The sequence below is a fragment of the Rana temporaria genome, chromosome 12 (genome assembly GCF_905171775.1).
Source record: "Rana temporaria chromosome 12, aRanTem1.1, whole genome shotgun sequence".
In the NCBI taxonomy this organism is placed as follows: Eukaryota; Metazoa; Chordata; class Amphibia; order Anura; family Ranidae; genus Rana; species Rana temporaria.
Window position 1 is genome coordinate 104,654,670 of NC_053500.1, and position 14,404 is coordinate 104,669,073.

Below are 14,404 nucleotides of genomic sequence, written 5' to 3' on the forward strand. Positions count from 1 at the left end.
CCACTGTGGTTTACCTCTCTAGCAGCTGTCTGTTCTGTGTGAATTAGCCCTAAGCCTTAATTCACATTGATGCATACTACTAGCAAGGTCAGCGCAATTTCAGCTGCTACTTGATAGATCTGTGTGGCTTCATGCGCAGAGGTCTATTAAGGAAAGGGAGTAACCGCTCCAGGTGGGTGTGTTAGGAAAATCAGCAGCAGTTCAGGAAATTTAAGGGTGCTGGCAATGAACGAAGGCTGTTTTCCCCGTGTTCTGCTTGTTTTGTAGTGCATTTTTTACAATAAAGACAACCTTATGGTTTTTCTTGGAGTGCGGCTGTCCATCCCGCAGATGTCTATTGAAGTCGCACCTGAAATCGGCAAAAGTAGTGCAGGAAACGACTTTTACAAATCGGTGCGGTGCCGCAAAATCAATGTCGCACTGATTGGAACAGTGCCATTGTCTCTCAAATCGCATGACGAATCGCTCCAATGTGAACCTAGGCTTAAGCCCATTAAATCCAGAGAACACCTGGATAAGATAAATAGTGCAGCATAGACAAACAAAAGGGAGTTATTTTTCCTCAACCCTCTCAGTATTAAAGAATGTACAGGAAAATATTTAGAAGGTAAATAAAAAAAAGCAGGCTGATAGAAACAACCCAGATTTCATTATTAAAGGCCCCCCAAAACAGGTCTTTGAAAGGGATTTATACAATTCAGAATCGTGTGTCATTCAGAGAACCAATGGCTCATCAAATTACAATACTAGGAATAATTACTTACCCCTCAATGAGAGCATGTCAAGCATGCAGGCACGCAGAACTGAGCGATAATGTTTACTGACTTGGACAAGCCTGTGAAAAAACAAATATAAAAGATGAATCAAGACAGAAAAGGTCATTTGAAATGATGTCCATGTTTAAGAAATGGCTCACTCACTCATTACCCAACCTCCTTGGTTTAAAATATTTTGTTGTAGTTTTTGGTCAAGCTGTATACTAACTGTACTTCCACCCCCAAATTTGATCAGGAGTTCCAACTTTTCTGGCAGTCCTGGATACACTTTGCACAGGTTCACACTGGGTACGATTTGCTTCGATTTGAGATGCGATTTCACATGTGAAATCGCATCTCAAATCGGCAGCATTTGCCGGCAATGACACCGTCCTAATCGGTGCGACGCAGCATCTGCGGCGCTGCACCGATTTCAAAAAGTAGTTCCTGTACTACCTTTTGCGATTTCAGGCTGCGATTTACATTGACATCTGTGCAGAAACCTGCACAGATGTCTCTTAAATCACGGCCGAAATCGGGACTGCCAGCGGGAGTGAAGCCGTGCGAGTTCAGCTGAACTTGCACGGCTTCACTCCCGCAGCCCAGTGTGAACCAGGGCTAAAGGTTTTCCTACTTAAAAGTAAGGAAGCTAGTCCCTGCTGACTTTTTAACCAGTTCAGTTCCAGAGCTTATTTTGTACTTTATACAGTGCATCCAGAAAGTATTCACAGCGCTTCACATTTTTCTATGTTACAGCTTTATTCTAAAAATGGACAAAATTCATTATTTTCCTTTAAAATTTTACAATCTTTTTTGAAGATTCGGATATTTTTGCAAATTTATTTAAAAAATAAATAAATAAAAATCCCATGTACATAAGTATTCACAGCTTCTGCCATGACACTTAAAATTGAGCAGCTCAGGTGCATCCTGTTTCCACTGATCATCCTTGAGATTGGAGTCCACCTGTAGTAAATTCAGTTGATTGGACACAATTTGGAAAGGCACACACCTGTCTATATAAAAAGGTCTCAGTTATCAGTGCATGTCATAAACCAAGCCATGAAGTCCAAGAACATGTCTGTAGACCTCTGAGACAGGATTGTATCGAGGCACAGATCTGGGGAAGGGTTAAGAAAAAATTCTGCAGCATTGAAGGTCCCAATGAGCACAGTGGCCTCCATCATCCATAAATGGAAGTAGTTTGGAACCACCAGGACTCTTCTTAGAGCGGGTCGCCTGGCCAAACTGAGCGATCGGTGTAGAAGGACTTGGTCAGAGAGGTGACCACGAACCCGATTGTCACTCTGACAGAGCTCCGACCTTTCTCTGTGGAGAGAAGAGAAACTTCCAGAAGAACAACCATCTCTGCAGCACTCCACCAATCAGGCCTGTATGGTAGAGTGGCCAGACAGAAGCCACTTCTCAGTAAAAGGCACATGACAACGCACCTGGTGTTTGCCAAAAGGCACCTGAAGGACTCTCAGAACATGAGAAACACAATTCTCTGGAAACAAAGATTGAACTCTTTGGCCTGAATGGCAAGGATTATATCTGGAGGAAACCAGGCACTGCTCATCACCTACCCAATACCATCCCTACATTGAAGCATGGTCACAAAGGGTCATCATCTTCCTACAGGATAACAGTAAGCACACAGCCAAGATAACAAAAGAGGGGCTACAGGACAACTCAGTGAATGTCCTTGAGTGGCCCAGTCAGAGCCCAGACTTGAACCCGATTGAACATCTCTGGATAGATCTGAAAATGGCAACATTGATCATTGTATTCTGCCAGCGGAGAAAGCTTCCTACCCGCAGAATACAATAGTCAAGCGAGAGGATTCCATGGCTGACAGAATTGGCAACAAAAATGTCCTCCAACCCACAGGTTGAATGAGAAAAAAATAAAATAAAAAAAGAATCATGTATGGCCTTCCTTACAAAGTTATCACAGATATACAGTATCTCACAATTGAGTACACCCCCTCAAAAATAACTCTCATAGCCACTAATGTCTAAACCACTGGCAACAAAAGTGAGTGCACCCCTAAGTGAAAATGTCTGAATTGGGCCCAAAGTGTCAATATTTTGTGTGGCCACCATTATTTTCCAGCACTGCCTTAACCCTCTTGGGCATGGAGTTCACTAGAGCTTCACAGGTTGCCACTGGAGTCCTCTTCCACTCCTCCATGATTAAATTACAGAGCTGGTGGATGTTAGAGACCTTGCTCTCCTCCACCTTCCGTTTGAGGATGCCCCACAGATGCCCAATAGGGTTTAGGTCTGGAGACATGCTTGGCCAGTCCATCACCTTTACCCTCAGCTTTTTTAGCAAGGCAGTGGTCATCTTGGAGGTGTTTGGGGTCATTATGTTGTAATACTGCCCTACGGCCCAGTCTCCAAAGGGAGGGGGATCATGCTCTAATTCAGTATGTCACAGTACATGTTGACATTCATGGTTCCCTCAATTCAATGTGGCTCCCAAGTGCCAGCAGCACTCATGCAGCCCAGACCATGACACTACCACCACCATGCTTGACGATAGACAAAAAACACTTATCTTTGTACTCCTCACCTGGTTGCCACCACCATCTTCTTATAGCCTAGGCCATCTTTATGTAGAGCAACAATTCTTTTTTTCAGATCCTCAGAGAGTTCTTTGCCATGTTGAACTTCCCAGTGACCAGTATGAGAGAGTGAGAGGGATAACACCAAATTTAACACAGCTGCTCCCCATTCACACCTGAGACATTATAACGCTAACGAGTCACACCGGGGAGGTACTCACTTTTGTTGCCAGCGGTTTAGACATTAATGGCTGTGTGTTGAGTTATTTTGAGGGGATGGCAAATTTACACTGTTATGCAAGCTGTACACTCACTACTTTATATTGTAGCAAAGTGTAATTTCTTCAGTGTTGTCACATAAAAGATTTACAAAAATGTGAGGGGTGTACTCACTTTTGTAAAATACTGTAATTCACAACATTTGCCATTACTAGTTGGAAAGGATAAACAAAAAAAAAAAAATACTTATCTTGATTTATAATTTTTTATTCAAGTTTTAGTTTTTCACTTCAAGGAGGAATCAGATGAGGTCAGAGGTGATGCATCTCTGCAGTAGGATAACTTATAAAAAAGAGAAGTACTGCTCACCATTACCTCCAAATTATAAATCATTACTCCAGTTATCTTTTGCTATAAAGGGCATCAACTGGCAGCGGGTAAAGAGTAGAATTGGAAACTTTGCTAGATATTTTTTTTCTAATTTTTCCGATAGCTATAACATAATTAAAATTACAGTATTAGGCCTAGTGAGAGGATGTCTTTAAAAATGGCCGCTGGTGATCACAGGAATGTTGTTGCTGATGACATTATGGCATATTGCCTCTTAAATAAGATTTTTGTACTTCTCATAATATTTTGAGGGCCGTAGGCATTCAGAAACAGTGGGTTTTACTGCAGCCTACATGAGGCTGGGTCACACACACACCAACAGAAAAATTGCAAGCTAGCCCCCATATAACCTGTCCTTTATCCAGCATGTCCAAGTATTACCACAGCAATGAAAGCAATGAAGCATTCAGTTATGAAGAGAGGGGCTGGAACCTTAGTCCAACAGTTAAAAACATTCAACTGAAAAGGATCAGAACCGAGGAAAGAATTGGAACAAACTACCTCAGGAGGCTGTATATGAGCCACAATAGAAGGACCTAGCTCAAGGAGATCCAGTCCAGTGAAGGCCTCCGGGTGTGCTTTAACACCTATAGGGAGGACCTGCAGGAACTCAGCTTGTGCCGTCTGCCGACAATCCAGGGGCACACTGGTTCATTCAGCGATGACGTCTTCCTTCCATTCAAGAAATGAGACGCATGAACCTCTCTTTCCAGAGAAGGGACTACCGATTGAGGAGAAGCCGGTAGCAATCCAACATCTCTAATGGAAACTGTATGGGTGAGAGCCATATAAATAGAATATGCAAAATATGACCCATTGAGAGTAAAATACTGAAGTTAGAAAACATTGATTTAGAGTGTTAGTTCACTTTTTTTTTTTTAAACTATGAAAAAGGGGAGCACCATACAGCCCCCCCAGTCCCCAATGTACTTACCACCAGCGATTCTGAACTGTCATTGCCTATGCAGCAGTCCAGGGATTTGAGATCCCCGCTCTTCTCCCTCATCTGTGCAGTGCTTCCGGGATGGAACAGAGCGATTCCGATTAGTCAGTGCCTGCACAGTGAATAGAGCGAGAAAGTGAATAGTAGAGGGAGAAGAGTGGGGATTTCAAAACCCCAGACCACTGGACCGGCTGTGTGGGCACCGACAGCTCAGCATCACCTGAGGCAAGTACAGCACAGAGTGGGGAGAGAGAGGTAGGAATTTACCTTTTCTGTAAATATGAATGAACACTTTAATAATTGTCTGAGTGCTGAATAAAGGTGTACACTTGCCCATACATACAAGCTTTGTATTTTTCATACATGTCCCCCAAAGGCCGTATGCCATATAGCCGTTACATACTCTGCTTTACGTGTCCTGCTGGATGACTCTTCTTCACTCTTCTGCAGGTTCACAAATATGCTGTGAGACTCATTAAACAGTTTACGCAGGACATGAGAATAGAGATCTTCATCATTACTAACAATATACATGAATGGACACAGGTTCGGGATAGAGCGTCTGACATCTGCAGAGTAAAAACATAAAATTAATAAAATAATTGCAAGGTACTTTTAAATTATGTTTAAACTACGAGTCAAGATATTGTTTTATTATCATGTTTCCACTGCATTCTAAAGCTAGCCATACACTGTTTTTTTTCCCCAGAAAGCTGTGAAAACTGGAAAATCACATGACTTTCAAATTTCTTGGGGTCTTGTAATATATGGATGTGGTACATTGGAAGATTTATGTGAATATGGAACCCTTTTAAAGGATAAGTTCACCTTTTAACAAAAAAAATAATAAATGTCTTTTTTTTTTTTGCAGGTAAAATAATTAGCATTTTTATTTTTAGTTTCAGGAGCCTCTAAAAGCAGGCATGTTCAAAGTCTGGCCTGCGGTCTGATTTCAAACAGCCCCCCTGGTAGTTTGGAGAGATAGATATTTTTTATTTTAATATAATATACCATATTTATCAGTGCTGTCTCGGAGGGGGACAGGGTAGGGGGCAGGACGAGTGCCGTCAGATTACATACAGGAGAATCTCCTGTTTACTCTGCGGTGTCTGTAATAGGAAGTCCCATCTCCTGGGTTGGCATTGGACGACTGTTCTGTCCATCATGGCACCGGTGAGGCTGCAGATGGGCACTGACCCTTATTTTGCTTCACGGTTCTCCATTTAAAATTAATTATGTTTCCTGAAACTTCCCTCTTAAAAGTGAAAATGCGTGTTATACGCCGATAAATACGTTATATCCAAATAACACGCTGGAGCTCGTCCTGAGCGGTGCTCGGGGATTCGTTGGGGGCCACAAAAGAGTAAAAATATAATATACATACGTACAATATATATATATATCGCCCAAGCTCGTCTCTTCACCACACACAGCCACAAAGGCAAGACAATTCTTGTTGGGCAGTGCTCGGACGTACACACTTGGGCTGAATTTTAATGGTTCAAAGAAGGTCAGGCAAAATGGTAAGCCCTCACGCATGTTCACTTCATCAAATCTGGTCCTCTGAAAAAAAGTTTGGACACCACTGCTCTAAATCATTGCACCAGCGATCAGAAGGTCCTCCTGCAGATCTGTCAGTGTATCTGTGTGCCATACATCCCGTATGGGCAATCTGATAGGAGGAGAGAATGAACTACCATAGCACCCTGGTACTTCATTGAAAAGTACAAGTCAATAGCTGTAAAGGCCATCTTATTCATAGAGCACTGTGAATGAGCGAAGTGTCCGGGCAGGTGGAGCACTGCTCTGCCATGGTATTTTTAAAATTGTGACAGCTGGGGGGTGGGGGAGAGAAGATCCCTGTTATCTGTTAGATCAGGGAAAATCGGAGGGGAGGGGTCAACTTATCCTTTAACTACTAGCCGACCAGCCACCGTCATTATACGGCGGCAGGTCGGCTCTCCTGGGCGAGAGCCCGTAGCTATACGTCCTATCGTATAGCCGCCACTAGGGGGCGCGTGTGCGCCGCCGGAGGCGCGCGCGCGCGCTCCCCGCTCGCCCCCGACTCCCGTGCGTGTGCCCGGCGGGCGCGATCGCCGCCGGGCACACGCGATCGCTCGGTACAGAGCGGGGAACGGGAGCTGTGTGTGTAAACACACAGCTCTCGTTCCTGTCAGCAGGGGAAATGCTGATTTTCTGTTCATACAATGTATGAACAGAAAATCAGTGTTTCCCCTAGTGAGGCCACCCCCCCCCCCCACAGTAAGAACACACCCAGGCATACTTAACCCCTTCCCCGCCCCCTAGTGTTAACCCCTTCACTGCCAGTGGCATTTTTATAGTAATCTAATGCATTTTTATAGCACTGATCGCTATAAAAATGCCAATGGTCCCAAAAATGTGTCAAAAATGTCCGAAGTGTCCGCCATAATGTCGCAATACCGAAAAAAAAATCGCTGATCGCCGCCATTACTAGTAAAAAAAATATTAATAAAAATGCCATAAAAATACCCCCTATTTTGTAAACGCTATAACTTTTGCGCAAACCAATCAATAAACGCTTATTGCGATTTTTTTTACGAAAAATATGTAGAAGAATACGTATCGGCCTAAACTGAGGAAAAAAAATGTTTTTTTATATATTTTTGGGGGATATTTATTACAGCAAAAAGTAAAAAATATTCATTTTTTTCAAAATTGTCGCTCTATTTTTGTTTATAGCGCAAAAAATAAAAACCGCAGAGGTGATCAAATACCACCAAAAGAAAGCTCTATTTGTGGGAAAAAAAGGACGCCAATTTTGTTTGGGAGCCACGTCGCACGACCGCGCAATTGTCTGTTAAAGCGACGCAGTCCCGAATCGCAAAAAGTACTCTGGTCTTTGGGCAGCAATATGGTCCGGGGGGTAAGTGGTTAAAGGCCAAGTTCACCTTTGGCAGCATATTACATGTTACACCCGTATTTAGGGTGTAATATGCGCCAGCATTAGTCCCCACACTCCCTCAATCCCCCTTCTCCCTATGATAGCAGCAGGGGTACATCTTCCCACACCTGCTGTCCCATTTGAAAACGGTGCGGCTGTATGGGGCTTTTCCCACACAGTTGCATGATTTATTCACAGCAACCTGTGAATAAGAAAACTACAAGTCCCGTCTTCCACCATGGCAGAGGACTTGGATTCTCAATGGCTCTTGTGGTCCATTGACATGTCCTCCAGCTTTCTAACAGAAAGACTGTATCGAGGTATGGGCAAGAAAGCTGGGCCCACCAGACTATTTAAAAGTAACAGTAAAGCTGAAGATCAGTTTTTATGACACATTTACAGTACGTCCAGTTTACAATTATTAAAGGCTCTATGTGCTACTATAGTCTACACATTCTACTACAGTCAGGTCCATAAATATTGGGACATCGACAAACAATTCTAATCTTTTTGGCTCTATACACCACCACAGTGGATTTGAAATGAACAAGATGTGCTTTAACTGCAGACTTTCAGCTTTAATTTGAGGGTATTTACATCCAAATCAGGTCCAGAGTTCATATCAAGTGTGCTATTTGCATTTGGAATCTGTTGCCGTCAACTCTCAATATGAGATCCAAAGAGCTGTCACTATCAGTAAAGCAAGCCATCATTAGGCAGAAAAAACAAAACAAACCCATCAGAGAGATGGCAAAAACATTAGGTGTGGCCTAAACAATTGTTTGGAACATCCTTAAAAAGAAAACGCACAGGTGAGCTCAGCAACATCAAAGGACCCGGAAGACCACGGAAAACAACTGTGGTGGATGACCGAATAATTCTTTCCCTGGTGAAGAAAACAATTGGCAAGATCAAGAACACTCTCCAGGAGGTAGGTGTATGTGTGTCAAAGTCAACAATCAAGAGAAGACTTCAGAGTGAATACAGAGGGTTCACCACAAGATGTAAACCATTGGTGAGCCTCAAAAACAGGATGGCCAAATTAGAGTTTGCCAGATATCTAAAAAAAGTCTTCACAGTTCTGTAACAACATCCTATGGACAGATGAGACCAAGATCAACTTGTACCAGAGTAATGGGAAGAGTATGGAGAAGGAAAGGAACTGCTCATGATCCAAAGCATACCACCTCATCAGTGAAGCATGGTGGCGGTAGTGTCATGGCATGGGCATGTATGGCTGCCAATGGAACTGGTTCTCTTGTATTTATTATGTGACTGATGACAAAAGCAGCAGGATGAATTCTGAAGTGTTTCGAGCAATATTATTATCTGCTCATATTCAGCCAAATGCTTCAATCTCGATTCTCTCCGCCTGCGATCTCCCCGCGGGATGGCCCCCTGATTTTTATGTGTCACCGCCATTCCACGTAACCAGCGTGGAACGCAAATGCCGCCGACATCAGAACAGACGTGAGCAGCCTGGGCTTCTCTCACAGTTCAATACAACTCTAGTGTGTATCCATGCGCCACCCAGTGGTTGTCGGCGGTACTGCTTCTGATGTATTTATCTTTCTCACAGTTCTTTTACAACTGTGTGTATCCATGCGCCACCAAGTGGTTGCCGGCGGTACTCCGTCTGATGTATAAAAAACAGACCAGTAATATGTCTATATTGTTAAAGACCATATAACACCTATGAAAAAAGCAAAATTAAAGTTTGATTCTGCTTTTTTCAAAGGAGTTATATGGTCTTTAACATTATAGACATATCACTGGTCTGTTTTTTATATATTCGTATTTTCAAATAAATCACAGGTTTATTTATTTGGGGGGGGTTCTGGCAATCAATTTTTGAGAATCGTGATCTTTAGTCTAAGCAAAAGAATCGCGATTCTCATTTTGACCAGAATCGTGCAGCCGGACAATGACCCGAAGCAGACTGCAAAAGCAACCAAAGAGTATAAGGGAAAGAAGTGGAATGTTATGCAATGGCCAAGTCAATCACCTGACCTGAATCCGATTGAGCATGCATTTCACTTGCTGAAGACAAAACTGAAGGGAAAATGCCCCAAGAACAAGCAGGAACTGAAGACAGTTGCAGTAGAGGCCTGGCAGAGCATCACCAGGGATGAAACCCAGCGTCTGGTGATGCCTATGCGTTCCAGACTTCAGGCTGTAATTGACTGTAAAGGATTTGCAACCAAGTATTAAAAAGTGAAAGTTTGATTTATGATTGTTAATCTGTCCCATTACTTTTGGTCCTTTAAAAAGTGGGAGGCACAGATACAAACTGTTGTAATTCCTACACCGTTCACCTGATTTGGATGTAAATACCCTCAAATTAACGTTTAAAGTCTGCAGTTAAAGCACATCTTGTTTGTTTCATTTCAAATCCATTGTGGTGGTGTATAGAGAAAAAAAAAAAAAAAAAAAGATTAGAATTGTGTCGATGTTCCAATATTTATGGACCTGACTGTACATATACTGATAACTTGCAGCTCAAAAAGACATGACTAAAAAGTGAGTCATGTCATTGGCTCTCCTCAATAATGTATTGATTACATTTACATGCTTATTGACTAAGCCCAGGTTTTACACTGGGCTGCGGGAATGAAGCCGTGCGAGTTCAGCTGAACTTGCACGATTTCACTCCCGCTTGTCAGTCCCGATTTCAGCTGTGATTGCAGAGACATCTGTGCAGTTTCTGCATAGATGTCAATGCCGAAATCGCAAAAAGTATTACAGAAACTACTTTTTGAAATCAGTGCAGCACTGCAGATGTGGCGTCGCACCGATTAGGACGGTGCCATTGCCTGCAAATGCCACCAATTTGACATGTCAGATCGCACCAGTGTGAACCAGGGCTTAAAATTTGGTGCAGCCTCACATGTTCATCAATCAGCTTCTAACTGCAGCTTATTCAATTAAGCCGACAATAAAACCTGGAGGCCGACTGGTTTGTATTCAGAGCTGTACCAGATTTTGCACTCTGCAGTTTTACTAAATCAACCCCTATGCGTTACTTTTTAATTCGAAAATGCTGTGTGCATCTTTACTCTTGTCAGGCGTTTCATATAGAAGCAATTCTCCTGGTCCCCAGCTGAATCCAATGTTTTGCTTTCCAAATCCAGGTATGCTCTGCAACGAGACAAATCGTAACAAGAAATTACCACAAGAACTAGAACAATATGGGGTCTTTCTTTTATGTCATATGACGCATGTTTTCTAAGAGATTAAAGTATCACTAAAGGCAATTGTTTTTTCTTAGTTTTGGATAGAGTAGAGAGGGATTAGAAAACCTGTCAGTTTTTACTGCCGTCTGTACCCCACCTTTAGGCATATTCAACCTCTCTATTTGTCTTGTTTACCATTATCATAAAAATTGAAAGAAAAAAAAAAAATCCCAAAATGTTCGGTTGACATCAGAACAAGAATAGGGAAGTCTTCCAATAAAGAAACTACGTTTTGGTGATCCTGGTGACATTCCAGGATTCCTTCTCCTTGGAGGGATTTCCTCTCACTTCCCGGTTTTGCTATGTCACAGGAATTGAAGGGAAATCTGCCCAATGCGAAGCAAGTGGCAAAAAAAACCTGACAGGGGTTAAAACCCTCTTTTACTCTATCCAAAATAAAATAAAGAGATTTTTAATACAGCTTACCTGTAAAATCTTTTTCTTGGAGTACATCACGGGACACAGAGCGGCATATTCATTACTATATGGGTTATATGGAGTACCTTCAGGTGATGGACACTGGCAATCTCAAACAGGAAGTGCCCCTCCCTATATAACCCCCTCCCATAGGAGGAGTACCTCAGTTTTGTAGCAAGCAGTATGCCTCCCAAAATAGTCCCCAAAAGAGGGGTGGGAGCTCTGTGTCCCGTGATGTACTCCAAGAAAAAGATTTTACAGGTAAGCTGTATTAAAAATCCCTTTTTCTTTCTCGTACATCACGGGACACAGAGCGGCATATTCATTACTATATGGGATGTCCCAAAGCAATGCTTACAATGAGGGGAGGGAGAACATCTTCCCAAGACAAAAGGATTTAATTTAGAGATATACTCAAATCATAATAAATCCAACTTAGTTGAGAAAAATAATTTTAAATTTTAAATTTAACTCAAAAGGGAGCCCCCGGAATCCGAGGGTCTCAAACTGCAGCCTGCAGCACTGCCTGCCCAAAGGCTGTATCAGTATTCCTTCTTACGTCCAACTGGTAGAATTTTGTAAACGTGTGGACAGAAGACCAGGTTGCCGCCTTGCAAACTTGAGCCATAGAGATCTGGTGGTGTGCTGCCCAGGAGGCGCCCATGGCCCTAGTAGAATGAGCCTTTAATGATAACGGAGGAGGCAACCCCTTCAAGCCGTAGGCCTGAGTGATTAACTGTTTAATCCACCTCGAGATGGTGGATTTTGCAGCTGCCTGCCCCTTCTTGGGCCCATCCGGTAAAATGAACAGCACATCTGTTTTCCGGATCTTCTCTGTAGCTTTAAGATAGGCCTTCATGGCCCTGACAATATCCAAGGTATGCAGCAACCCTTCCTTTCTGGAAGTAGGTTTAGGAAAGAAGGATGGTAATACCAAATCCTGGTTCAAATGAAAACTGGATATAACCTTCGGTAGGAAGGAAGGATGAGGGCGGAGAACGACCTTGTCCTTATGAAAAATAAGATATGGTTCCTTACAGGATAAGGCTGCCAGTTCCGATACTCTTCTGGCGGAAACTATGGCAACCAAAAATACTAACTTCCTTGTCAGTAAAACCAAAGGAATTTCAGCCAACGGCTCAAAAAGGTTGTTTCTGTAAACTTGACAGAACAAGATTTAAATCCCACGGACAAAGCGGGGATTTAACTGGAGGATTAATACTTAAGACCCCTTGAATGAAGGTCTTAACTAGCGAGTGGGTGGCCAGCGGCCGCTGAAACCACACTGACAAAGCTGAAATCTGTCCCTTGATTGTGCTTAATGCCAGTCCTTTATCCATTCCTAGCTGGAGAAAACTTAATACTCTATCGATGGTAAATTTGCGAGAAAGCCATCGCTTGGACTCACACCAGCCTACATAGGCCTTCCAGACCCTGTAATAAATCACCCTAGAGACCGGTTTCCTGGCTCTGATTAGGGTAGAGATTACTTTCTGAGACAGACCTCTACCCCTGAGAATCAGGGATTCAGCCTCCAGGCCGTCAAATTTAGATGCCGTAAGGCAGGGTGGAGGATCGGACCTTGCGATAGCAGGTCTGGCCGTAGAGGAAGAGTCCAAGGGTCTCCCACTACCATCTTCAGGATTAGTGAATACCATGCCCTTCTGGGCCATGCTGGAGCTACCAGGATAACTGGTATGTGCTCCACCCTGATCCTGCGCAGCAGGCGGGGTAGTAACTGGAGCGGGGGAAATGCATAAAGAAGTTTGAACTGATACCAAGGGCAAACCAGCGCATCGGTTCCGCAGGCCATCGGATCCCTTGAGCGGGATATGAACCTGTCTAGCTTCTTGTTGAGTCTCGATGCCATGACATCCACGTCCGGCACTCCCCATCTTTGGCAGAGTGTCTGAAAGACCTGTGGATGTAGAGACCATTCCCCCGGCAACAGAGTCTGGCGACTTAAGAAGTCCGCCTGAAGGTTGTCCACTCCTGGAATGAATATTGCCGATATGCAGGGCACATGAGCCTCTGCCCACAGGAGAATCAAGCTCACCGCTCTCTGAGCGGCTTGACTCTTGGTTCCCCCTTGGTGATTTATGTATGCCACGGCCGTGGCATTGTCTGATTGAATTCTCACCGGAAACCCCTGCAATTTGGACGTCCAAGCCCTGAGGGCTAGTCGAGCAGCTCTGAGCTCCAAGATGTTGATGGGCAACTGCTTCTCTGGCTTTGCCCAAGTACCCTGGCGAGTGCAACCGTCCAAAATTGCGCCCCAGCCTGTCAGGCTGGCGTCTGTGGTTACTATCTTCCAAGCCACTGGGCTGAAAGACTTCCCCTTCAGTAGATTCTGAGGGTCTAACCACCAACACAGACTTTGTCGGACTCTTGATGAGAGCGGCAAAGGGATATCCAAGGCCTGTGGCCTCCTGCTCCATGCTGACAGGATGGCTGCCTGCAGGATGCGAGTGTGGCTCTGGGCGTACGGTAACGCCTCGAATGTGGCCACCATCTTGCCTAGTAACCGCATACATAGGCGAATAGTTGGTTCTCTCTTGCTTAGAACCAATAGGATTAACTCCTTGATGGCTTTGACCTTTATCAGAGGTAGAAACACCCTTTGTTGTTCTGTGTCTAACCTCATGCCAAGATATTCCAACTGCCTTGTGGGCTGGAATACTGACTTTTCTCGATTTAGGACCCAGCCGAACTTCGAGGTATTGAACCGTGAGGGCCACTGCTCGTTCCAGGCCAGGAGACGAGTGATCTATGACTAGGGGGTCGTCCAGGTACGCTAGGATCGTGACCCCTTGGATCCTTAGCTTGGCTAGGATTGGGGCTAGGACCTTCGTGAACACCCGGGGGGCCGTAGCCAACCCAAAAGGAAGCGCCACGAATTGGTAATGACGCGAAGCCACCATAAAGCGTAGAAATCTTTGATGTGGCTGATAAATT

General features: G+C 43.8%; 1 protein-coding gene across 2 annotated transcripts in view; it reads right to left on the minus strand.

Moving 5' to 3' along the window:
- The window catches only part of NUP85 (nucleoporin 85), a 78,633-nt gene that overhangs the window by 57,191 nt on the left and 7,038 nt on the right, over positions 1-14,404 (minus strand). Inside the window, exons 2-4 of one of the 2 annotated variants that reach the window (XM_040330062.1) lie at positions 10,823-10,937; positions 5,280-5,445; positions 765-835 (exon numbers count right to left, since the gene is read on the minus strand). In XM_040330062.1, the coding sequence (XP_040185996.1) occupies positions 765-835; positions 5,280-5,445; positions 10,823-10,937 (352 nt within the window). The remainder of the gene's footprint in view (positions 1-764; positions 836-5,279; positions 5,446-10,822; positions 10,938-14,404) is intronic. The other variant, XM_040330063.1, reaches the window with a different exon arrangement.